This window comes from Ambystoma mexicanum, chromosome 5p, assembly GCF_040938575.1.
Source record: "Ambystoma mexicanum isolate Mex_15411 chromosome 5p, UKY_AmexF1_1, whole genome shotgun sequence".
Taxonomy (NCBI): Eukaryota; Metazoa; Chordata; class Amphibia; order Caudata; family Ambystomatidae; genus Ambystoma; species Ambystoma mexicanum.
In genome coordinates, this window is record NC_090930.1 from 1,350,161,997 (window position 1) to 1,350,189,903 (window position 27,907).

General features: G+C 44.5%; 1 protein-coding gene across 5 annotated transcripts in view; it reads right to left on the reverse strand.

The window, feature by feature from the left end:
• Positions 1 to 2,612: 2,612 nt before the first annotated feature.
• LOC138481563 (zinc finger protein 572-like) overlaps positions 2,613 to 27,907 on the reverse strand; it is a 336,140-nt gene continuing 310,845 nt past the window's right edge. For all 5 annotated transcript variants that reach the window (XM_069613749.1, XM_069613751.1, XM_069613750.1 and 2 more), the window contains one exon: positions 2,613 to 3,889. In XM_069613749.1, the coding sequence (XP_069469850.1) occupies positions 3,234 to 3,889 (656 nt within the window). In that variant the 3' untranslated portion in view covers positions 2,613 to 3,233. The remainder of the gene's footprint in view (positions 3,890 to 27,907) is intronic.

Consider the following 27,907-nt stretch of genomic DNA (forward strand, 5'->3'; position numbering starts at 1 on the left):
CCTCCCATTGTTTTTTCTAGTGGAGTGAGAGAAGGGCCTAGAGACCCCAGCTACTCCTCACTGATGAGGCCCTACATTGCCGAAACTTGTTTGGGGATGCTTGTGGTCTCGTTCAGAAGGGATGTGACTAAGCAGTTCGGGTTGAACTGCCCCTTTTGGGGTGGGACCAAGCCTGATTTGCATATGGTCTTTCCCCTTTTGTAATGGCCTGGCAGGCAAAGAACGATGGTTTGGAGGGTTGCCCAGAGCAATGCCAGAGGTTAAGATTCATGCTAAACCTTCCAGCTATCACCTCTTTTGTTTTGCTGGGATGAAAGAAGAATCCCAGAATCTGGAGGGAGGTGGATTAAAAGAGAAAGCCCAAAGAGTGGCGGAAGGTGGAGTGAAAGATAAAAGCCAGAGAATCAAGGAAGGTGGAAGGAAAGAGAAAACCTGTAGAATGGAGGAAGGTGGAATGAACAAAAACATCTGGAGAGTGGAGGAAGGAGGAGAGAAAGAGAAAACCCAGAGAGTATTGGAAGGTAAAAGAAGAGAACACCACAAAGGTGAAGAGGGTGAGCTGGGCAACTTATTCCCAGAGAAGAAAGATCAAGGCTATGACCCAAGAACAGACAGAGGCTGATGCTCATGAAAAGACAACAGAAAAAGAAAAGGCAGAGGCTGAAGGCAAAAAAGGCATAGAAAGAAAAAACCAACCCAGATCAAGCAGAGCGCAGCAGAAGCTCTGGCCAAGGAAAAAAAATCACACAAAGGAAAAAGCGAAGGAATATATCAACAAAAAGGCAGAGAAAGGACAGGTTGATGTCCTGACCCATAAAAAGGCAGAGAAAGAACAGTTGGAGGGCCTGGCTATGGCAATCGAGGAACAAGCCAGAATAGTGGCCTAGATACTAACTCAGCGAGGAGATAAACCAGAGCAATAGACTAGACACTAACACTGGGAAAAGGCAAGTATAGACTATTTTACAGTATGCAGGAAAACCCCATTGAGAGAAACTGATAACCACCCTGCAAAGCAAACAAATCACCTTAAACTAGATCGCCTTATTTGCGTCCTTTCTTAAGACTCGTAACACATGAACTAACAAGTCAACCTAGCCCGCCCGTTTCAGCAGAGAGTGGAGCCAAGTCCAGAGTGAAAGGCTAAGTGGGAGGACAGAGAGACGGGTAAACAGTAAAGACAGCACTAGAAACCCTCCCTTGGCAGATGGTAGCTGAGTCTCATTAACTCTATATGCACCTATTGCGAGACCAGCTGAGATATTGGGGCTATTCTCATGTCAGTGCTAAGGCCTGTCCTTTTGCTTACTTGGAGTGTCTGGGAGTGAATGCGCAGTAGGCTGTCAAAATAAAGGACTGACTTCCAAAATTTCAGCCATTGAATTTCATGACTTGATTTTCCAGAGGGTTAACTGCAGCACTCATTGGTGGATAAGAAGCCATGACTAGGTTGAGGGGAACCTTATGACGTAAGGTCTGTTTGCTAGCAAGATAACATTACAAGTCATGAACAGCCCATGCCACACCCTCTGCTCCTGACGCTCTGTTCACAACCCCTTCACTTGACCCTCAAGCCACTGCTCTTTGCATGAGGTGTCCCCTTCATTATTTCACACTACCTTCCAATGAGTGCTAGATCCACACTCCCTTCACATGAACAGAGCCAAGCAGTTGGATGTAGTTCCTTGGTAACATCACTTGCATTTAGGTGCACCCTGATTGTTGTAGTCTGCAAGTTAATTTCTGTACAATATCTCTCAGAATGCTCCTGCTCAGAAATCAGAAATGCTGCCCTCCAGCGCTTGAGGACTTGCACTGTCCAGCTCAGCTATACGTCATCTTTTCCTTCTCACCGGGGGCCTGACTGCTACTGTCAGCTGATGACTCTGCTGCACTTCATATTGCAGATCTGAAGTCATTTAGCCAACAAAGGGTAATATTTTATACCTGTGGCAAATTACCAATTAGTGAACACCAAAATATCCCCCACTCCTGCCAGTTATAGGTCCCGTTTGACCCTAAGAGACACATTAGACACCACAGCTGTCACTCATGCGGGTTATACGAGAGCTGAAGGATGGAGACTGGTTGACTGAACAGAGCTACTGGATGTCATTTGGATGGTGGTTGGCTGAAAAACCACCTTCGCTACCGCTCAGAATGTTTGACCAGAGGTCCTGTCCCACAACAGCAGTAAAGTACATGCTGTATTTTCGATCTAAGACCGCAGCCAGAACCATATACCAAAAAGTGCCATCTGAAAGGAGGTTTCTGCAGATTCTATTGGACAGGAAGCCTAAGAAATAAAAGAAGAGGATCCTTTACTCCCCAGAATAATCTGTAAGTATCATGAGGAATTAAACGAGCCTCGTCCCTCAAACACCCCCATGTCCTATCACACAAATCAGGTCAAAGCTGAAACTGGACCCAAATGCAACAGCTGACTGAACAGCTGACACTGAGGAGGAGAACACTTTGTATACTGCATCAGGGAAACATGCAATGTCTTAAGAAGCCAAGAACCTGGGAATTAGCCGTTTATGTACTTTCAGTTGAGGTTTAGATAACACAGCAATACATGTTTGGCTGCACTAAATAAACAAGTAAAAAGGTTAGGACCAAAATCAGAGAATACTGACATTTATTTTATGCAATGCATGGTCATGTCCTCTTGACAAATATTAATGAATAACGAATGAACGTTGCTCCAGAATCAAAATTGTCCATTATGCGACTCTGTTATAACAATGTTGCTAGATGATTCCTTCATTTGTATAGTTCAAAGTCTTTAACAAATACCATTTAACAGTTTTATGTATTGACTCTTTCAATTACTTTAAGTAATATACTTCAAATATTTAAAACAAACATTGCCATTCATACGTTGTTACATAATAATCATCATAATAAGTGTGTATCTCTTGCTGTGTTGGTGATATTGATTATGAAGGGTCCTTTGACTTTAGAAAGCAATATGTTAAAATGTAAATGCAGAACATTCTAGGCTCCAATTTAACACCCTTAAATGCACAATGCGCTATTTATTATATCTAACTAGGACTTTAGATCTTACTCAACTGACATTTGGTATTTTGTGCTAGACACAAGAATAGATTACATAATGTCATTAGGCCTGTTTTTGGCTGCATGTTAAAACTACAGCTAGGGTTCAGTTAACAAATCAAACCTATACGCAGTTTATTGGTTCTTTCCATATGAGAAGATGACATATTTTATATGTGTGTTATTTGGTGCGCAATAAGGTGTCCCTTCTGACGGAATTTTATACCACACTCAGGACATTGATGTTGTCTCTCTTTTGTGTGGGTCCTCTGATGTCGAATGAGAACACCCTTCTGAGTGAAGCTTTTCCCACACATACTGCACTGATAAGGTCTGACCCCTGTGTGTGTTCTCTTGTGTATACTAAGATGTTCCTTCCTACCAAAGCTCTTGCCACAGTCTGTACAATTATAAGGTTTTATTCCTGTATGTATTTTTTTGTGTTTAATAAGGTCTCCCTTCCTACTGAAACTTTTCTCACATTCTGTGCAAGAGTATAGTCTCCAGCTGTGTTGTAATTCTGGCTGACATGTAATCTGATTACTCTCCCACTCATTATGTGTTTTTGATCTATGCACTCTGAGGCTTTCCTGGTGACCTTTAAAATGTGCAGCATTATGGAAAACACTTTCACATACTGATGGTTCCTCTACTCCCAACTGCAGAGTCATTTCTGGCCACCTTTGGCTATTACATTGCTCTTCATCTACAGAGCTATGGAAAGAGTCCACATTGTTTTTTCTTGATGCCATTTGGTATGGTGATGTTTTACAAGGATTTCTTTTGAAGTCTTCAGCTTTGCTTCTTCTGTTCTTTACCCAGTCACCTGGTGAATTAACACACAAATCAACACATTAGTATTCTAAATGTAAACATGCAATAAAATACACTTTAGATACAATGTAAGCCTAAATAAAGGAGACCTCAAAGGAAATCAGCAAAGATATTAATTTACCAATGTAGTATGAGCTGTTCTTGCATGACACGCCCTATCCTGAAAATGAACATATACAGAAAATGTTTACCATTTTGCAAGGCAGGATAGAGGCCTGATATTGCGGAAAATGGCCATTTTGAGCAATGGCATCTATAGCCCAGGTTGTAGTATCTACTAAACTAATCTATGCAGTCAGTGTTGCACACTAGGCAACTTCTATGAGGGAAGCCGGCAGCAGTAACAACTTAATTCTTAAAAGATATGTATGACATTTGTAATATTGCATTTTAAATGCAACTTTACAAACACACATGCTTCCTTATAATATAACAAGCACACATAAGGATATTTATGTGTGTATGTGGGGAGGGTTCTTTTCATTTCAAAACATTTAGTCCGACGAGATACAATGTATCCAAAATAAAAGTATCACCTGTAGACATACAATTGTTCCAATGTCTACCCATAGGGTAAACGGATAAGGGAAGAGAAATAAAGCAGAGAACATAATACACAATGGTGGGTATTCTGCCATACAATTCTCCTATATATCAATAAGCCATATAATTAAAAACATAGATTCCAACTTGTACCTATATGTTGTCAATTACCACTTAGGTGGTGAAATGGTGAAAACATTGTTCACCAGTGTTTGTCTATGTTGGGTCCTGGCGACCTGCTTATGATGTGTATATACTGCATGTACAGCTATTAGCCCTGATGATGGACATTGTTCACCAGTGTTTGTCTATGTTGGGTCCTGGCGACCTGCTTATGATGTGTATATACTGCATGTACAGCTATTAGCCCTGATGATGGACATTGTTCGAAATGCATTGGCAATATAGCATTTTGGCAGATGCCGCTCAAAATTGTCATTTTAACGCAAATACAGCTTGGTCTTGTGTGAACAACAATTTTGGATGTCAGTTTCAGCAAATTAATAACGGTTACATAGACAATCCTTATTAATGTTTTTCTAGCTGGTTTAGCTAGACCAGGGGTGTGCAACGCTCACTTCTGGCTTTTTAGCCTAGGTCCACAACTTTACAGGGTTATGCACCCCAAACCATATTTACGAAATTTCAACTCACTAAGTAAACTTGGTGCATGTACCTTTAGTAAGCAGTGCCCACTCACCCACGTTGTTTAAGAATGAGGATCATGCCATTGTCACACTGGACATTTCATGGTGTTCGGACACCAGCAAAATATGCCCATTCTGTCTGAATCAGAGATTGAATGAGATCAATTTCAGATTTTTCTTGCCCCCTCTATGTTAGAAAATGAGGTACTGGCTATGGTCATTTTGGCCAATTTGAATATGAGCACTGCAGGAGTGGTGTTATTAGCCTGTAATTACACCACAGAGCTTGCAGGCAGTACACTGGGTAACCAAATATGTGAATCGAGCATGTGATTAAGAATAAAATGGATAAATGGGAAACAATAGCATGCCCTTTTGATTGAAGGCGATAGAGATCTCATGACGCTAGTTTATAACTTAATTGGAGCTTTTCTTTTAAATGTTATCTGCTGTGTCCAGGCTTTTTTGATGAAGGGAAGTGCTGATAACTGCAGGTGGCAGAACTACTATACTATCGGCATTGAATATGATGGAAATGTATTTGTATTTTTTTGTGATTTTATAGTGTTTTTGCAAAAGCGCTTTACAGAAAAAATGACAACAGTACAATGAATGTAAGGTAACAAAGAGCAACAAGCTGTTCGGTTTGGATATTAAGTGTCAGAAGGAAGAGAAAAGAGAGGCTCCCATTTTCAAATCAATAACTTCCTTGCCTAATTTAGAAACTACATTGGTTAAATGAATTATTAATTGCTGTAGATCTTTGATCTCTTGTGCAAATATGTGCAAGTTGCACATTTGGAGACTAGGGTTATGCTGGTTTGATCAATAATTGTCAAGTTCTGGGATGGTGCAGTGATACCCCTGGAGCCCTCCCTGTCTGCATCACTAGGGACTGATGTTCCTTCCACCGTGGTCCCAACTTGTTCCCTAATGACAGTTGTGCCATCCTCAGCAAGCGGAGCAAATTGATTTGAAAGTTTGATGCCACTAGTGATGAATTATGGTGCCTAATTGTGACAAGGTCACTCTTCTCAGCAGCTGGTTTAGCTCGCTCTCGAATATGACCACAATTTAAGACCCAATCACCCAACTAATCTCAGGGGTGGCAGTGCACTTATGCATTTCAGCTGGGAAGGACACCTGCAACCCTACCACCTGTAATGGGTTCGTAGGGAGGGTTTTAGGATCATAATCATAGAATTTACCTTACCCTTAGGCTCCAGATGTCCCTGGCCCAAAGGGCAACTTAGTTTACCTGGACTTTCCCTGGGCCCCTGATTTTGCTGTAGTTGGTAGATTAGGTATTTTAGGGCCTTATTACAAGTACAGAGGTGTGGTCAAAAATGGCGGTAATGCATGGTAACCCCATAACCACTGAATTACTGCACCGCTGTACGATAACTTTGGTGGCACGCAAGACGGAGGAAAAACCTCCAGCAAAATGCTCTAATAAGGGCTCTGTGATAAGCCTGTTGTCAAGGAGTTTTAACAAAGCTCCTTTGCCTACTACCTCACGATTTGTCCCAATTGCGTATGAAGTCCCAGTTGCCAATACATCTACTGTCATGGCAGTAGAGGATGTTTCATTTGATGATTAAAATACTGTAAATACTTCCCCCAGTCAGTGCTGGGAATGTTTGGCTTTACGACTCAATCCTACCCCCTTCGTGCCTGTTGTCCCACTAGTTTGCCTACTGTCCCTATTGCCCCTGCTTCACAACTGTTAGGCACTATTGGAATGAGCTCCCAAGGTTGTAATTGCAAGTGTAAATGCAATGCCATTCTGTGTGTATTGGATGACCTGAGGAAACTTACTGATACAAATGGGAAGAGGTCTGGGGACCTAGCCCACCATTCTGTTTGCACCAATGGGGATGTTTTGGTTAAGATGACAGAGGTAGTTAAAACCTTTGACGCCAGCACTAATACGGTGGGCCTGGGTCCCTATACTGGCAATGTGGGGATTTTGATTAAGCGGGCCTGGCTTGCACCCACTGTGGGGTTGCAGGGCACAGGCTGGCCAGATCTTCCACCTTACTGGCCAGGGCGGCCACAGTCCATACCATCTCTTATGTGAGTTCCCACATGGCAGGTACCCACAAATGTGAGGGTTGACATCCTGGGAGGGCATTTAAATTGCAGAGCTGGCAGACCTGTCCCAGGAACCCTTTTGACCTGTTCAACCCTTGCCAGTTCTTTGAGCAATGCATGGAGACATTGGCAAACAAATTTGCTCCCTATGGGGAATCAGACTTTGGGAGGGACCGAGGGGTTAAAGGGGCTGCTTCTGTTTTTCTACACAAAGTGCTGCAATTCCCCCTCGACCAGATAGAAACCAGGGAGCGTCTCACAAATAAGTGCTCCCATTGGATCTGGGCAGTCAGGGCTGCCTGTCGGTCATTCGCGAAGATATTTTGACTAGCACCAGATTACATCACCCTAGAAATCGAGCGCTTGATTATATCCGCTTAGATTTTAAGGACAAGAGTGTTGTTGAAGGATCATATCCACCATCTAACTGCACTATAGAAATGAGAGCATACCCTCCGTGTAGCAATGGCCAGCCACTCAGATCAGGCATGCAGAGTTGTATGTCAGATGCTAATTCAGTTCCACTGTGGATTGGCGGTTTGGTCAGACAGGCCCGCTCTACCGCAATTGGAGGGGATAGGGAAGGCATGGACTCTGATGAGTGACTATGACCTGTGTCTCCAGTTCCCATTCAGCCAGTTGTGGTGGAATCCACAAGGGTGGTGGACCAGGGGGGCGGGAAGGGTATGGGGGTGATGTGGTCCTGGAATATTACAGGATTGGTATCCGTCATAAGGAAATTTTGCATTATCTATTTACAGGAAACATGGACTCATCTGCAGGGGTACAAAACATTCCATACCGTTGCCAAGCAGTGGGCGAGAGGTAGGTCATGGGGGGCCTTATTACGCGGGTTGATGTCAGGTATAATCGTGCCACACTGGCTCTGACGACCTTCAGGAACTACATTTTAGCAACAGTATTGGTAGGAGCATGGCTCAGACTGTTGGTCTGTTTAACATTTATAATCGAACTAGTAGTAACCTTAAAAGTTCTACCATCAACTTGATAAAACAGAGGGTAGAGTCAGCCAGGGCCAAGCTATGGCATTGACCCTGTATCTTCTAAGTGGGGGATTTCAACATGCAGTTGGAACCCCTGCGTCCCCTTGAACACGTACTAGATGAAGAAGATAGAGCGTGGGACATACTCAATTTAAAAGCTGACTTTCCACCACAACCGCATAAGCTTGCTCTTTGTAACAACCGTGTGCTGGTTAACTTGGACTTAAGGGCAGCTAATGGTAGGCTCCCAGGAAATCAGCCAGGTAGGTGCACTTTTGTCAGCGGCATTAAATCTTCTCACATAGATTATGCCTTTGTGAGTTTTGGAGATTGGTCTATGCTGCTGGACATGTGGGTTGCCGCTAGACCAGAGAGTGACCATAGACCTCTTTGTGTGAGGGCTGCGCTGAAGAAGATAGCTAGGAAGAATATAAAACAGCAAACAACTGCTGACAATAATCTAGTACCTGTCATCTATGAGAAAGCACTGCCAGAGATGGAGCTTATGTTTACCCCAAATGCCACTGCGGAATGTATGATCCCGATTTTTGAATCCGTGGTCACGAAGATAGGTCTGGTGGTCACTACGCCCTGCAATTCGGCAAGGGCTTCTACTGTGCGCCCTGAAACCTGCTATGACAGTGACTGCTGTAAAGCTAAGAAAGACATCATCGAATTGACTATTAAAGGCGATTCATGTGACAGGGTAGCTTTGCAACTCTGCAGGGCTCATTACAAAGAATTGATCAGTTTAAAAATGTAATAATGAGGTGTGGCAGGGGTTGGTGGAGGCGACTAAGAACAAAGATAGTGCTACATTCTGGAGAAAGGTTTCTACTGCCAGGGAGGAGAAAAATCAATTGTCCTGCTGTATCCATGAGAACCAGTGGGTTTGACACTCCTCAGTATCAATAGGACATATTGCCCCTAAGCCTTTCTTTGCATGAGGTTGTGAAAGCTATAGAGTTGCAGAAATTTGGAAAGGCCCCAGGTCCCGACATGGTTCCTGTGGATTTATTTATGAAAGCAGTCGCCACCTGGGCAGCAATTTTTGACTGCTTGTTTAATTCTATTATCAAGATGGGCAGGATACTATTATCCTGGTCCAATGCTATAATTGTCCCATTATACAAGAAAGGGGTCGGGATTGTCCTGGGAACTATAGGCCCATCTCATTATTGGATTCATCTGGCAACATTTTTTGGCTGGGTATTGCTGGGTAAATGAGTAGTGTGGGCCAATATGTTTATACATTCTATTCATAGATTTGAAATGCGCATTCGATACTGTGCCCAGGATCAAGTTGTGGAGGACACTTGTTGAGCTTGGGATTCCTCCTCAGCATTTATGGAGAATGCAGGGATTATACAGAGGCAACATCGCTAGAGTCAGGTGGAATCTAGCTGGGGATTTGATGGCCCAGGTATCGATTATTCAAGGAGTACGCCAAGGTTGCATTTTGGGGCTGATGTTATTTTGGTTATTTTGCTTGTTCATTTACAATATTATTTTGAGACTCACTGCTTTTGAATCCGACTCACCCAAATTAGGGAAAGGCGAAATTCCTCTTCGACTATTTGCTGATAATGCTGTGTTGCTTTCAACGACTCCCGCCAGCCTACGGCAGCAAGCAGAAGGATTCCACGAGGCATGTAAATCCTGTGGCTTAATCCTGAATTGTTATGTTATGTGAATTTATTAAATTGTGAGATAGATCCGAGGGTATCTTGGCGCTATTGGTCCTCTGTCCATCCGCAGGCCCCCACAGGAAGGAGGTGACAAAAACACTAACTCATTCGAAACAAATAAGAGTCTTAAGTTTTTTTCTGAAGGCCAAGTGGTCAGCCGTGGCCCTCGGGGCAAGAGGGAGAAAGTTCCAGATTACTGGAGCCGACACCGAGTATGCCCGACCACCAATAGTATTTTTTTAAAATGTTTTTTTTTTTATTTGTATAGCGCACAACAGCCTGTAGGCATTGCAGCGCTGTTACAGAGGTAAGTACATTTCCTTAGTTACAGAGGTAGATACATAACCAAAAAAGGTGTAAATAATGTGCTACTTACAAGGGTACATCCATAAGCATGAGTGATGAAGTAATGCAGAAACGGGTGTGCATAAGGTAGTCAAACAGCCAGGTTTTGAGGGCTTTGCGGAATGCAAGGTGGGACGGTTCAGCTCTGAGGGTAAGAGCCAACAAGTTCCATTGCCTGGCAGCAATGAAGGGGAAGCCGGCATCACCTGCTTTGGCGCGTTTGACTCTGGGGATTAAGAATCAGCGGGAGTATAGTTTTCTGGTAGGTCTGGAAGAGCCCGCTCTGGCTGCTTTCTTGTAGAGGTGGGGGCTGTGTGAGTGAGAAACAGAAAATAAGTTCCCAAATAGGGAACTCACATTCCCTGCACACTATCTAGTGTCTGGAATACCAGACCAACAATTCATTTGTTATTTAAATAATGTTTATATTCAGGTTGAAGGAGACCTTTGTATTCTATCTATTTCAAAGAAAGCAAACATTTATGGAAATAAATATTCAATCAAATCAGGTCACAAGAACCAATCTTCATTTTTATTCTTGATGTTGAAGCTGTGGGTGGCCCAACGCGTTTCGAGTGGTACAACACTCTACATCAGGGGCAAATCAATATTTCTAGAGAAAAACATGTACAATATTTACATTAGAATTTTACTGCAATCCACAATGTTGTAGAGTACTCATTTCAACATTCTTCAATTAGTATAAAGTATACGTGTATGAGCATTAATTGGGCTCAATTTCCATGGTTCAAGGTACAAAGTCCGCAAACAACAAGTCAATACCATCATGTTAATCTTTGCAGTATAATTATCTTAGGGTAGAAAAAAAAGGGCTAAGTATCCCTTCTACATGGTGCTCAGTTTAGTATTGGTTATACGGCAAAAGTGAATTTTAAAACATCAGAATAGAAAGATAACAGAAAAATAACCATAAACTGCTCTAACCTTGTGCTTTTTATCATAGAAACTATTCTTCAAAGGAATGGGTCGATCCGAATTGTGGATCCCGGGCAACGTTGTCTTTAGATCTAGAGATATTGTCCAAGAGTCCTTGTCTGTAAAGGGAGATAGACATAAGAGGCATCTATTGAGAACCCTATGTGTATATAGTTACAAAAACATAATCTTGTGTAAAAAAGGAGACTTACAACTAATAGTGGTCTTTAACCAAGGTGAAGTTGCATCATTGTGTAGAAGATGCTGGATGTTCGAGAAAATCTTGGAGGATTTACAAGGTATGTCCGTGGAGGCAGCCTGTAAACAGATTAAGCAGGGTGCCAGCTAAGATAAGGTAAAACAGGGAGAAGAGAAAGGAACAATAAGTTCTATGACTAGAAAGTGTTGGTCATGGCTAAAATGTAATGCTGTGCCTGGCCCTGGTGGGGGGGGGGAGAGCAGATCTTACCTTATATCAAGACTGTGTTGCCGGAAGGAGACTGGAGACCGGAAGGTGTCCGACTCCATCTGCAACGCCGCCCGGGTTTATATAGTGACAGTAGACGTGACGTCATCGCGCGCATGCGCGCGCTGCGTCATCGTCATCACTCAGAAGTATGAATAAAATAGAATTAAATGTGGTGTGCAGACTTGAAGTAGGCCCATCCAATAATGAGAACCTAAAGTGGAGGTTTGAGGGGCTAGTGTGAAGAATGATAGAATAAATGAAGCGTCCTGCAGTGTTTACAACATGACGTCATCACGCCAATAATCCCAGTATTCTATGGATTACCAAAAATTCATAAAGACTCCAAAGATCCTCCATTTAGACCGATTGTTGCTGGCACCGGCAAAAAGTATGTTACAGTTGTCCAATCTTGAGCTGATTATCGTTCTGGCAATAAAGAGACAATTCTCAGTGGACAGGAATGGTTTGGCTGCATTAATCAGCTTAGTGTAGTAAGCTTCCAAGGAAGCAATGGCGCTGACTTGACGTGACATAGAGAGGGTGGCGTATAGGTAGACTCCTAAGGTCTTGACAGAGGATGAGACAGGGATCTGTATGTTGTCAATTGTGAATGTTGTGTATTGGCTATGGAGTTTTTTGAGGGCCCTACCAGAAAGATTTTAGTTTTATCCCTTTGAGGCAGAGCCAATTAGCTGCCATCCAGGCCTGAATGGTGGAGTAAACTGAGTTAAGAGCTTTGGCGTCTGTTTTGTAGTTTCCAGTGAGAGGGATGTGGACTTGGGTATCATCAGCATAGCTGGTGTAAGCTATGCCGATGGTAACCAAGATGTCAAATAGTGGCCTGGTAAAAATGTTATAGAGAGTGGGAGAGATACAGGATCCCTGCGGGACTCCACAATGGATGGTGCCGGGGGCTGCGCAGGCCTGATCTGAGAACACTCTCATGGCTCTTCCTTCCAGGAATGACATGATCCAAGCTGTGGCTTTCGGAGAGAAGTGAGGTGAGGCGAGGACAAAGAATGTTATGGTCCACTAGGTCAAATGAGGCTGATAAGTCTATGAGGATGAGTAGTGCTGGCTTGCCTATGTCCTCAATCTCATCCAACTGATTTTTAAATCAAGCAGAGCCGATTCCATGCCATGGCCCGGGCGAAAGCCGGATTGCCGTAGACCAAGGATGCGATTGGTTTCAAGGAAGTGTTTGACCTCTGTGTAAGCTGCTTTGTCAAGAATATTTAGAAGGAAGAGGACTGTTGTTATGGGTCTGCAGTTGTTGGGGGAGGACGGGTCAAGTGAAGGTTTTTTTAGGAGTGGTCGTACCCAAGCTTCCTTAAGGCATGGGGAACAAGTCCAGAGGCAAAGGAGGTGTTTATGAAGGCGTTGAGGAATGGCGCAAGGGTGGCTGCACAGTTCTTGATAATTGCGGCTGGGCAGTGGTCGTCGTTGCAATTTGATGGTTTGAGATAGTTCAGGAGGGTACAACTTTAGGCTCATTGACATCCTTGAAGGAGAAGAGGGGAATGTCTTGGGTGGAAGTATTCGAGGTGGATGTGGCTCGGTGGTGTGGTGTGATCAGGGCATTCTAGTTGGTTAGGATTCTGCTATGTAGTAGGTCTAATTTATTGAGCATGGCAGTTTGGATGTTTGAGCACCAAGCTTCGTCTTTGGAGACGGCCTGCATGGTTGGGGCTGGGGCTTCTAATTCCCTGAAAATGGTGATCCTTGGATCCAGATTTTGCGTTGGCAATCCTGGTGTTGAAGGAGGCGGCTTTGGCTAGGATGATTGCCTTTTAGTATTGAGAAGCTATCTTGTTAAATTCTAGTTTTGTGGACTCTTGAGGGTTTGTTTGCCAAGTGGAAAGGACGGTGCGTTTCATGTTATGGAGTTCAAGTAGCTGCAGAGTGAACCACGAATTAGCATGTCTGACAGTTTTCGCTTTCCTTGCTGATAGTGGGGCTATGGCGTTCACTGCCTGTTTTAGTGTAGAGTTGTAGATCTCAGCTAGAACCATAAGGTCATTGGAGAAGGGAGGTCTGAAGACAGGGGTTTCTAGATCTGGCAATAGATTCTCTTTGGTTAACTTACATGTGCTCCGAGCTAGTGCAGGCAGTAGGGGAATGGTCAGAGGTTGTTTCGTTGGCTTGGGGATGGAGAAGAGGATGACATGGTGGTCTGTCCATGGGCAATGGGAGTTAGAGATGATGGATGGTGAGCAATTGTGGTCTGCTATCCAATCCAGGATATAGCCTTTGGCGTACGTGGGGTTCGTAATCGATTGTTTGAAGCCCAGGGTATCTAGTACTTTGGCAAGAGATTTATCTGCTGAGTCCTCCGGATAATTGAATCCCAAGTTCACGTCTCCTAGTAAGATGGTCTTTGAAGAGATTTTTAAGTTGTCAGATAGGAGATGGAGGAGGTTCATGTGGAAGTCAGTCATGGGGTCTGGGGGACGGTAGACAATGTGGATTGTGAAGGTGCAGTTAGGGGAGATGGTAAGCTTGAGGGATAGAATGCCACTACTGCCTTCAAGAGAAGTGTTGATCTCTCTGAGGGGAACGGATTCTATAGCTATGAGGGCTACTCCTCCCCTTAGGTATGTTGGCGGTCCTGACAGTAGATGGTGTACCCTTGGGGAGGGCTAAGGAGATGGCGGGGCCAGAGGCTTCGTGGAGCCATGTTTCTGAGATAGCTAGGATGTCCAAGCTGTGGACAGTGAGCAGGCCGTAGATTTCCAAGGCGTCTGTTGGGAGGGAGTGGGCATTAATGAGGGTGCATTGAAGCGGCCCAAATGTTTGTGGGAGTTAAGAGTATGCCTATTATTCACCCCTGGAGTATTTGTGACGGGAAGGCTAAAAGGGTTGGCAGAATGATTGAGTTTAGCAATGTCAAGGTTAGGCAAGGTTAGGCATAGCAACATTCGAATGTGTGACAGCATTTGAGTGCTGAGTATTTACAGGTGTGACATTCAACTGAATTGGGGCAATGTTTGGATCAACTATATTTGGAGTTGAGTCATAAGCAATGGGATTGTTATTTGCAATATAAGGTTTATGCTTATCAATATTAGCATGAACAACAGTATTTGGGCACAGATGATTGGCATTCAAAACATTTGGGTGCAATGGAGCTACATCATGCGTTGGTGACTCTGCATTTGTATCAGGTGTGGTGGCCGTTTGAGGAGTGAATGCGATGAGGCCCGGGGTTTCCCCAGGTGGGTAAGGAGAGAGACCTTTGGCAGATGCAGTGCTTAGTGGATGGCTGGGGGTGCCGGTGAATGAGAATATGGGGGTACCTGGGTTTGTGTAAGTGATAGATCTATGTCCTTTATTTAGCTTAGGCAAGGATACAATGCTCTCTTCGAGAGTATGGGCAGAAGTGGCTGGGGCAGAGCAGCGACTTGAGGTAATGAGGGTGGAAGGGTGCTCTGCGAGTGCTAATGTAGTGTCAAGTGGATGCAGCAAACTGAGTTGGTGCGCTATAACATGTGTGTTATGTTTCAAAGGGTGTGCGTGGCGTACCTCTGTGCTCTGCAGGGGAGCTTGGAGGCTAAGGAGGGGATTGATGAATGTTGCTGTGGACATGAGTTTGGCGGGTTTGCAACTGGTGGCGATAGCTGTAATGGAGCTAGAGCGGGTGTTGTTGGATGCTGAGGGCTGAGTGTGCAATCCAATTAGGCCATTTCTGCTGGATGTATCTCTTGGGCTTGAAGGGTGGAGGACGGGTTTAGTACGGGCACGCAGTGCTGAGAGTCTGTGTTTTTTTTTTATTTGTTGCACCGACACAGAGAGGAAAGTGGGGTTAGCTAGGTGAGGAGCTGCAGAGATGTTTGTGAGGGTGATATGTGAGGTGTTGGAACATGAGGGGGTGTTTGGCTTGGGGAGTTTTGGGGGCACACGGGTAGAATTGTGTGGGGTTGTGCTCAACGGAGCTGACCATGGAGGCGGTGATGTGTTTAAACGAGGAGGATGTGCCCTGGCTACCCGGATAGGGCAGGGAGGTTGTGCTGCCCTATATTTGAATGGATTGGTCATGAGCGGTTGTGGGGGAGTGATTTGGAGCAACGTATACACATCTGTGCTGGTGATAGGGGGCGGCTGGGTGGGCACATAGCTTGGCTGGACAGCGGGTAGGAACCAGGTTGGGAGCGGGGTAGCAGGGTTCACATTACAATATAGTCTTGCAAAGGTCTTTTTATCGGTAGAGATCGAGCCATAACCTTGCATAGTAGCAGGTGGCTTACTTTTAGGGGCTTGCAAAAGGAAGCAGCAGAGAGCTGCAGAGAGCTCCTGGGGGAACCTTTTGTCCTGGCCTTCCGATCTGGCCGGCTTCGACCATCCAGCTCGGGGGGTCAGTCGGAGTATGTACACTTCCTGCTTCGGGCATCCAATCAGCGGCTTTGAGGTACGAGCAGGCTGCAGGCTGGGAGGACATCACAGCCAGGTCGGCCATCTTTGCAGGGGGAAACCAAGTGCAGAATGGGTTGTTTTCTTCTTTGGTGACAGGGCGCAATGAGCCCCACGATGATATAGGGTGCAGCAGAGCTGCAGAGAGCTCCTGGTGAAGCCTTATGTACTCCTAGACACCCAAGGAACATAAAGAAGCAGAAGATCTGCCAAGCAAAGATTACGAGAAGGAACATATTTAACTAACTTCTGCAAAAGCACTGCTCCAGAGCCATTAAATGCCCTATGAACAATGCAGATGGATTTAAGTTTAACTCGAGCCTCTACAGGGAGCCAGTGAAGGCCATGTAACACCCGAGAGGTGTGGGTCAATTTAGGCAGGCCCCTAGCCAAGCGGGCGGCAGAATTTTCCAGCACCAGCAGGCGTTGGGTCAGGAATTTGGGCTGAGAGAGAAACAGGGCGTTACAATAATCTAGAGTGCCCGATAAGGTGGCAGAAACCACCTGGCTTCTCAAATTCTCTGGAATGTAAGGGATGATTTTCCTCAATGTCCTAAGTTTAAAATAACCAGAGCTGCATCTAGCACTGACTTCTGGAGCCATTGAAAGCGACAAAGAAATGTCCACTCCCAGGTTCTTAACTATGGGCACCGGAGTCAGCAAAGGGCCCCAGGAGATAGGCCAGAAATATTCTGTCCATATAGAGGATGCAATAGGGTTTTTTCCCACAATAATATTTTCTGTCTTGCCGGAATTCAGCTTGAGCCAACTGGAGTTCATCCAATTACCAATGGCAGAGACGCAATTGCTCAAGCGAGATGACACCATATCACAGTCACCATCAATACAATGGATCAGCTGTGTGTCATCTGCATATGCATAAAAACGGCATCCATGGACATGAATACATTTTGTTAATGCAAGGACATAAATGTTGAACAAGAAAGGAGAAATGGCTGAACCCTACAGAACCCCACAGGCAAGCGGGGTGGGAGCAGCAGAGAAAGGAGGAAGAGAAAGGGGTTGGGTTCTGTCATTCAAGAATGACCCGAACCAAACAGAGCAGCCTCACCAATCCCAATCTCCTCAAGGCGTTGACACAACATAACATGATCATTTGTATTAAATGCTGCAGAGAGGTCCAACATGATAAGCAGCCCAACACCGCCCTGGTCAGGGATCAGGGACAGGTAATGCATGACGGAGATGAGCACTGACTCTGTTCCCATAGTAGGGCGAAAGCTGGACTGAAAAACATCTAGAATGGCTGACTGTTCTACAAAACCAACTGAGGGATTACTATTGCCTCCAGCATCTTCATAGGGAGACTCAGCAGGGAGATGGGCTGAAAATTGTATGGCACATTAGGCTGAAGGGAGATTTTAAAAGAGGAGAGATCACAGCACACTTCAGCATAGGAGAGATAACACCAGAAGACATAGAAGAGTTCAATGCTTCAGTAAGAATCGGGACAAGATCCTTACTACACTTTTTAATCATTTTTAAACCGGATCTCAGGGAGAGCATGATTTAATTTGCATTACGATCTTAAAAACCTGGTCCTCAGTAACCTGGGAAAAAGCCAAAAATGGAGGACTCGTCTCAGGCAACACAGGACCTGGAGCAGCAGAAGGAAGCACAAAGTCTGCAGAAGAAGCAGAGATATTAACTTGGATCGTAGCTATCTTATCATTAAAAAAAGATGACAACAAGTCGCACAAAGTCTGTGACGCGGGTATAACTGAGACAGTAGCAGCATGGGTAGAAAATTCACGAACTAAAGAAAAAAGTTCTTTTGAATTATTCCTTACAGCAGAAATGCTCATTCAAATAGGCACAACGCCAATGGTGTTCGGCCTGTTTATATTGGAGTTTAGAATCACAAAGCTCAAAAGAGAACCAAGGAGCAGATCTTCAGGATGATTTATTGTGATTTATTCAGGTGATAAATCGTCTGCAGCACCGCTACAGGCAGTTTGAAAAGCAAATAGCAGGTCCACATCAGTATCCAGTTCCGAGAGGGGAGAAAATATAGCTTTTTCCTAAGGGAAATAAATGGTAGGAGGAATGTAAAAGGAACAACAAGATGGTCAGACCATTCGACTTGAATGGCTGGTTAGATAGTGATACTCCCAGAGTCTGAGAAAATTAAATCCAATGTGTGGCCATGAGAATGGGTACGACTATATACCAACTGCTCGAAGTGGATGTCAGACATTAAGGCCAAGAAATTGGCAGCAAGTGTATCAGATAAATCATCCACCCGAAGATTAAAATCCTTTAGAATAACCAGCTGAGGATATTGCAGTTGTAACGCTGCAGTAAAATTAGAGAATGCTACAGGAAAAGAAGCATCATAAGAAGGTGGATGGTAAACCATTAGTGCATAAATGGTCACATTGGGGAGAAGGCGAGCCGTACCAGCAAAGACTCCATTTTCAAACTATGCTTAATGTCAGTCTAGAAAAATGGATACCTCTACTTTGTGACCGCAAACGCATTTTGGTGGCCGTGGGCCAACCGTCTCATGCACGATATGACAGAATATAGGTTTACGAGTTTGCCAATGAACGGCCATTTTGATGTAACAAGAATCGCCATTTTGTTTTCTAACCATTGCTCATTGCTTTCTGTTCCTATTGCTTCGCAGTATATTTTCCGCTTACACTGCTCGACTGTAAAACATTGTTGTCTGTATGTGAAAAGGACAAGGCCGCAGGGCCGAGAGGATAACAAGAGTTTGTTGAAACACCAAAGTAGGCAGCGCCAGGAAGAATGCCCGGCTCCCTCCCGAATGTAGCCTTGAAGCAGAGCTGCAGGGCATTTAATCATTTCGCAGCTGCCAGCCAGTCTCGTTATATGGTAGAATATGTGGGAATAATACAGCTAAAGGCTTGAATTATGCTTTTCTTATGGCCCCCCTTTGCTGAGCCCCCTAGAGTGTGTCGGCTCCCAGGACACGAATAGCACCTAATAGATAGCAAGGTCCGGAATGCAACTCTTCCCCCCGTATGTAGCTCGCTTCCAAGAACAGAAGCGCTGTGTTCTATTCAACAACTGAAAGATGCCTTCGTACTCACAAATTGCAAATTGTTACTAGAATAGATGTTTGAAGGTGTCATAGTAGTCGGAGATGTCCATCATCACACCAAGTTCAAAGAAACCCAATAAAGGGGGGTGTTAAACATGTCATAGCTGATTGTTTGATATGCATTTTGTATATATGTAACTGATGTACGTAATTCACTCTCTTGCTTCCCTCGAGGTCTAGAGATACACGTCGCGGGGCGTGAGTCCGAGTTGGCCAACTGAGACTTTTGCTTTTCAATAAACCCTAGCTTTGGGAATACAACCTCGTGTCTGGCGTATCTGTCGTGTGTCGTGACTCGCCTTGTTTCCATAGACGTCAGGGTCCCCTAGGGGCCCCTTTCAAGATGGCGCCCGAATGGGGACCCTCCCCCACTTGTTCCATCGCATAACGTTGTAATTGATTAAGGCGGAGAACGGCGAGGACGGGACGATCAAGCCGAGTTCAAGAGGTGTTCGGGGCGCCCTGTAAAAGTGATGAGACTCCTTTGCAGATTTGCACACATCTGATCTCTGATCGACGTGCCTGGCTAGAGAATAAGGAGGTGAGGGTCCCGAAACGAGGTGGAAGCCAAGAAACGCAGACACAACATCCTTTGGTGCGTCAGTATACAGACGACTTGATTTATCAGGTGAGTCATTCCCCGATTCAAAGTAATCCTGATATTGGTTGAGAGTTGACTTTGCAAAATCAAACGCCCTAGGTAAGGTTGATTAACCAAGGGGAAGGTTGAAACATGCCTGGGGTATTGTCCACCTTAGCGGGGTTTTTCCGCTGTGGTAGACAATCTTCGGAAGATGGCCAAATTGTACCACCTGGGGGAACGCCGGCGTATGAGATGTATGTGAAGTATGGAGTGGGTGCGATAATATTCTGTGAGACTTGGCATAGGCAAACCAGAAAGCAACAAGACCATCAGTGGCCGATTAATGGTAGTTTTGAGATAGCGAGGGTAGACAACCTGGAAAGGGTGTTGATAAGAAAGAAAGCGCGTCCTGCAGCATTTGAGACTATTAAAGACTGGAGGAAGGACACAATGCTCCGATTTAAAAGCAGAGCAAAGCATGCGCGCAGGCATAAATCGAAAGGTGAATTAGCGGAAGAGAAAGAAGAGAAGGAGTGGACTGAGAGTCTAAGAAGGGCAGGTAGGCGTGACCAGTTGAATATAGAAAAGATATACCCACAACGAGAATTACACATAGCAGATGCATTGATAGAAAATATATTGACCCATACAAAACAAGGCCCAAGATCAGAAGTAAGACCAGACACGTTAGTAGATATTGCCCAGACCCCGCCCGTAGCTCAAGCTCCCCCTCCGGTAGCTCAAGCCCTCCCACAGCCACAGACCGCGCGCGTAACACTTCCTATTAGCCAACCAGGCCCACAACAGACACTCCCTGTTCCCATTGTCCCATCCGCACCTCCCGCCTCAGACACAGACTCGGTACCGTCCATTCCTCCCGGGGTTGAAGTTGAAACCACGGGGGCAAGAGGCGGGACTGACCAACGGGGGTGCACGAGGGTAACTCGCAGCGCAATCAGCAAAGAAAGGAAGGTGGAATTGCAGAAACAGGCAGAGATGTATATAGACGGGAATGATGGGACGACAACATTGGCTTCGATATATGACTTCCGTAGAAGCAACGAAAGACAGGTAGTGTTGGAATGCATGGGTGAATATTTGGTGGAGAAATGGAAACAGTTGATTGGGAAATTACCACTGCAGCGATTGTTAGATTTGAATGCATTAGCACGCTGTAGGGAAAGGGATGAAGAAGTGAGAGAACATGTATGTGGACTTTTTGAGCTTAAAGATGAACTAGATAATGATTATGCCGAAATGTTTGCTACACCTGGGTACAGGAGTAGGGATATCGGGAGACCTGGGAAGGGGGAAAAGGGGTTGCATAATAAACGGCAGCAGTTACCATCACCGGGGCAGAAGGAGATGGTGAACAAATTATCGTTGCTAAAACAGGTGGGGGCGGACTTGAAAGAATGTCTAATAAGAACACAGGTACTATTGTAGCAAGTAACAGGACATAATATAGGGCGAGGGAACGCACAAGGAAGGAGTAATTCGAGTATGCATGGGGGAACAGTGGGACCGAATCAGTGTGCGTATTGTAAGGAGGAAGGACATTGGCGAGCGCAATGTCCGCATCTACAGAATAGAAATGGGTCTGGTCAGAGGAGACAGCAGAGAGGACACCCAGGAGCGAATGGACCAAATAGGAATAGCATGCAGCAGCATCACAATAACGGAGGTAATCAAAACCAAGGCCAAAACCAAAATGCCCCAAACCAGAGTCAGGGATAGCAAAATCAGCAATATGGAAACCAGAGTGGGGGAAATAGAGGAAAGAGTGGGAACGTTTTCGATACACAGCCAAACACGTATTACAGTAATAGTAATGATTACACATCGGATGATGTGTTATTTCCCCAATAGGACAGCCCAGGACAGGGGTCGGAACCAGTGTATATTCCCGTGAATTAGAGAGGACCCTACGTAGAAATGAGAGTCGGGAATGAGGAGCACCGCTTTCTTGTAGATACAGGAGCACAGAAGTGTTTAATAGACCATCACTTGGTTCCGGATATACCACTGTCAGGGCAAAAGAATATTTCTGTAGGCTTCGCAGGTACACCAGTCATAAACCCAGTGTCCAAACCAGTCCCAGTTACTATAGGACCATTCACTGAACATTGTACTTTCCTTTTAACAGAAAATTGTGGGGAGAACTTGTTGAGATTAAACTTGTTGAAAAAACTAGGTTCCGTTATACATTGCACGGCAGACGGAGTGTTTCTAATGATTTGGCCACACAATGCCCCTTTGTCAGAATTCATGTCCGAAGCGTTACCAGGGGAACTAAGTAAAGTACCAACCTGTATATGGCCAATGCATGACAATGATGTAGGATGTTTAAAGATAGAGCCAGTAAATATCATTTTGAAAGAAGGTGTTACCCTACCGCGAATACCCCAATACAGAATTTCGGCTGAAAGTGAGAAAGGATTGAAGAGTATTGTTACAGATTTGGTGAAATTAGGGGTAATCGAGGAAATTACAGGCAGTACATGCAACAGCTCGATTCTTCCGGTTTATAAAAAAGGAGGCAATGAGATACCATACCGTTTCATAATTGATTTGCGCGCATTGACTAAGGTAGTAGATCCACAATTTCCTCTAGTACCAGACGTCACTACAATATTGACAATGATACCTGTTTCAGCAGAGTATTTTAGTGTAGTAGATTTGAAAAACGCGTTCTTCAGTATTCCAGTGGACAAGGACAGCAGGTATTTGTTCGTGTTCACATTAGGAGGACGATCATTTACGTGGATTCCGCAAGGTTACACGGAAAGTCCAAGTATTTACAGTAGAGCATTAAAAGAGAAGCTAGACATGCTGGAATTACCCGTGGGTTGTGTACTCTTGCAATACATAGACGATCTATTGCTAGCTGCAGACACAGAGGAGATTTGTAAAGAAAGCACTGTATTACTACTGTCACACCTAGCGGCACATGGCCGTAAAGCTAGTTTGAAGAAATTTCAGTATAATCGAAAGGAGGTGGCCTATTTGGGCTACCTACTTTCGAAAGGAGGGAGAAGACTAACGCCAGAAAGCATAGAAAGTATTTCTTGTATGCCTATTCCAAAGACACAAAAAAGAGTCAGAGCCATAATAGGCATGGCTTCATATTGCCGACAATGGATTGGTAATTTTGCGTTGATTGTGAAGCCATTGGTGAATTTAACTAGAAAGGATGCGGTTATCCCTTTGCAGTGGGATGAGGAACGTCAGAAAGCATTTGATGGATTGAAAACTGCATTATGTTCGGCTCCAGTTTTGGGTACGCCGAATTATGAGAACATTTTTAGACTATTTGTGTGTGAAAGTGAAGGATGTGTATTGGCGGTTTTGACACAGGAACAAGGTGGAAGAAATAGGCCGTGCGGCTATTTTTCTTCTGCGCTGGACCCTGTAGCGCGCGCACTACCACGATGTTTGTGATCTGTCGCGGCGGCTGCTGAGTCAGTGAAACAAACGGAAGGGATGGTATTGGGGCACACTTTAATTTTGATGGTGCCACATGCCATAGACGTTCTATTAAATAGGACACAGACGCAATACCTCACCTCTGCTAGATTGACAAGATATGATCTTGTTCGTGCACCATATCCAAATTATGAGGTGTAGCGCTTTGAATCCTGCAGAATTAATGCCACCAACCGTAAAAGAAATTGGGAAGAATAAATCACCCCCCCCACGATCACGATTACTTAATGGTCACTGAGGAAGAAACCAAGGGGAGAGTTGATTTAAGTGATATCCCACAGAAAGAGCCAGATGGAGAGTTATTTTGTGACGGCTCATGTTTTAAATCACCAGATGGCACGACAACTGCCGCATATGCTATCACTGCCCTAGAGAGCGTTGTAGAAAGCAAAAGAATTCCCTATAATTCAGCACAAGCCGCAGAAATAATAGTATTAACCAGAGCCTGCGAGATTTCTGAAAATTTGAATGTGAATATATATACTGATAGTCAGTATGCTTTTGGAGTGGTTCATAATTTTGGTCGACTCTGGGCTGAGAGAGGGTTTTTGACATCACATGGCGCCAGAATTCAACATGGCCCTTTGATTGTACGATTGCTGTCTGCACTCAAGTTTCCAAAGCGCCTAGCAATAGTGAAATGCGGGGCACATAAAAAAGTAACATGCAAAGTAGGAGAGGGAAACGCGTTTGCAGACAGAATTGCGAAACAAACTGCCACTGATTTGAATACCAAAATGATGACGGTTCAGACAGAGGAAGTACCCTGTATGATAGAAGATGGAGTTGCCACTGTCAAAGAAATGCAGGCCGAAGCTACGGCCGATGAAATACAGGGGTGGGCAGAGGGATCTGCTGAGTTGGATCTGGAGGGTTGTTGGGTGGACAAGGGAACTAGAAACTGGATGTTGCCAAATTTGTACGTGACTGCAATGGTCACAATGGCCCACAGCCCTACGCACATCTGTGTGAAGAAAATAATACAGCACCTTTCTACAGTTTGGCAGAATGCAAACATAAAAAAGCATGCAGAGAGGTTGGTGCAGAACTGTATCACGTGTTTGCAACACAATGTAGGGAAGGGAACAGTGACTCCAACAGGCAGTTTTGGCCCGCCCTCTATGCCATTTGTGGTGATTCATTTTGATTTCATAGAAATGGAGAGGTGCCAAACTTAAAATACGTCTTGGTGGTGATCTGTGCATTCAGTAAGTGGGTGGAGGCATATCCCTTGAAGGACTGCACAGCAATGAGCACGGCAAAAGTAATGTTGAAGGAGTACTTTTCCAGATTTGGCTTGCCCCGTGTCCTATGGTCTGATAATGGACCACATTTTGTGGGTGCAGTGGTATTACAGATATGTGCTGGTCTTCAGATTGATAAGAGATTCCATAGTTCAAGGCATCCGAGTTCTGCCAGTCTTGTGGAGAGGCACAACGGAATTCTTAAATCAAAGATTAGCAAGATTTGTGCGGGAAGCAAGTTGAGTTGGGTGGATGCATTACCAATAGCACTATTATGCATGCGTACGTCTGTACAGGCTAAAACTGGGCTCTCCCCGTATGAGATTGTGATGGGGAGGCCGGCGAATGTTTGGTGCGCACCTCAGCCAAAATGACTTAGTGAGATAGAACATCCTGTGCTTAGTACTTATTGTGGCCTTTTAATGCAGAAATTGCGTTTGATTCATCAGCAGGTGCAGGAGGCATTACCAGTGAGATACACCGGTCCGGGGCACGCGCTGGAGCCAGGAGACTGGGTGCTGCTAAAGAATTTTGAAAGAAAGTCATCATTAGCACCCAGGTGGCGTGGGCCCTATCAAGTACTCTTGGCGACGCAGACGGCAATACGGGTATATGGAAGGAAGTCGTGGATCCATGCCACCCATGCCAAGAAGATTCCAACTGCATTGAAAGACTTGCCTGACACTGATGACCGAAAAGAGACAGCAGTCCCAGAAACGAAAGAAACTGTTGCCAGTAAACAGCCACCAAATCTGCCGAAACGAGAAGTTGAACTCGAAACAAAGCCTGAGACGATTGCCAAAGAGGGGGAAGGGCAAAGAGTGTCCCAACGTTGCCCAGCAGAATCGACATCACTGCTGGCCGACGCGAAATCTGCCTTGCAAATACCAGCAGAAACAAATTGTGTACCCCTTGGTGCCCACCAGCACTTGCCAGCATGCCAAAGAACGGATCTGCATCATTGGCGCGGCGCACACCAGCACCTGCAGTAGCGCCACAGGCTGACTTTGAGCCTGGATCTGGAAGTGCACCGCCACTGTTCACGGATCATACGATACCAGGAGCCAGGCGATACAACTTGCGGCCTCGGAAGACAAAGTGATCCGCAGTTCTTTTTGGTGTTTATGTCAACCTCTGGTTCAGCTCATGGACGGAGAAGGAACCAGAGGTGTAGAGGAGAGAAGCATGAGAATTGTGCAAGTCGGACAATTCAAGACTCGCTGCTCCTCGGTGCGATCATAAAAAGTACATGGGCCCTGAACCAGAGCGGACAAGCTGGGCGCACATGGTACTATGGCAAGTGAGATAACTGATCAAAGGTCTTCTGAGCAGTACAAGAAAGGACAAGTGATCTCGCCTAAAAACGAATAATCGAATCCAGGCTAAAAAGGACAGGCAGAACTGAACTGTGACAATTCCATTGAACTTATTAACATCAGAGCAAGCGCGACAAAGAGAGATATCCACAACGAACTGTGATAAGAAAGAAGAAGGACGACGAGAAACATGCCGGGACCAGTTCCAGCCTCCTCCTGCACCACCACCGCTGAGAATGAGTCAATTATAAAGACTGTAATCTTAAGAAAAATGCATGGTAAAACAAATTGTATGCTGGTACTGACAATAATAATGTGCTTTATGAGCGTGGTAGCACCAATATTGACAGCCCTAATATTATGGTGGGTGGAAACAATACACCCATTAGAAATGTTTTTACCAATAATTAATATATCCACTACTGAAAGCCCGGTTCAGGTGATCACTTATACCCTGCCCCCAATGGAAGAAAGACACAGGGAAGGTTTTGGAAATAATACTTTGCTGTTGATCATGAACATGACACATGCAATTCTGAAGAAAACAAATTGCTGGGTATGTGCCCATTTACCACAGCGTGCTGGGAAAGGAATAGGGTGGTATGTGCAGCCACTACCATTACGTTCTGCATGTAGTGCATCTTTAGGTGCAATGTTCTATGGGAAATGGAATGAGAGTAATACGGGTCAATTAGACAGAACCAACATGAATGAGTTTGAGGAGATAATAATGAAGCCTGTGGGTTGTTCCATTTTCCATAAAGCACAAGTAATAGCCCCAGAGCCCACGAGGAAAAGTACACGAAAGATAACACGACAAAATACACGAGATAGATTGTCCCCACCAGAAAAAAAATCTGTAATGACGTTTCGTGTAAGAACAGAAGGAGACAAAGATGCAATTCCCCCATCTTACACGGTAAATTATAGCCCAACAACCGTCCCTTTTTGTCTAAAAAAGAAAGGCTCTTTTTCAGTCGGAACATATACTGGTTGCATGAATACAGTGGTATTAAAATGCGAAATAGAACCAGTATATGTAGGTGATCCAGTTTATTTTATATGTGGAGAGAAAGCATATCCTTGGTTGCCCAGAAACTGGGGAGGTACATGTTACCTAGGGCTACTGTTCCCAGGAGTATTCCTCTTAGAAACAGCAGCCATGGCCAGATTATCCAGAACTAGAGTCAAAAGGACTGACAAGGTTGTTTTAATAGCAACTGATGTAGCAAAATCATTCATTCCATTCTTAGGGCAGATAGTGAACTCCTATAATATAAGGCAACTGTCCAAAATCCTAAAAAATACAATAAACACAACAACAGATATACTATTTAACATGACGTTGGAAGAAAGAGGAATCAGGTTAATGACACTGCAAAATAGAATAGCTCTCGATGTGATCCTGGTTGATCGTGGGGGAATTTGCAAAATAGTGGGACCAGCGTGTTGCGTTTATGTCGATGACTATTCCCCCACGATCTTTGAAGCAATAAAGAAAATGCACTTCCTAAGCTCTGAACTCCCTACTTGAGAAGGGAGCTGGGGAATAGGATCTTGGTTTTGGGGAATACTACGTTCTTAGGGATGGAAGTTGATCTCAATATTAGTAGTGGTGTTTGGAATATTCCTAACGTGCTGTTGTTGTATACATTGTCTACCCATAGTTTGCGCAGAGGTAACTGAGGGATGTACGGAAGGATGTATGAATATGATGACAAAGAAAAAACAACCTCATGGTCGAACTGACCCAGACCCAAATGAGGTGAGAGCAGTAAAAGAGTTGATGGCAATAGATATTGATGAAGACGATGATGTCTACGATAGCATGCAAAATTCAAACATACGTACTTCAGACTCATCATCACTAGAGGAGGTTTCAATAAATAGATGAGACTTTTGGCATACGGCCAAAGGAGGGTTTGTCAGTCTAGAAAAATGGACACCTCTACTTTGTGACCGCAAACGCATTTTGGTGGCCGTGGGCCAACCGTCTCATGCACAATATGACAGAATATAGGTTTCCGAGTTTGCCTATGAATGGCCATTTTGATGTAACAAGAATCGCCATTTTGTTTTCTAACCATTGCTCATTGCTTTCTGTTCCTATTGCTTCGCAGTATATTTTCCGCTTACACTGCTCGACTGTAAAACATT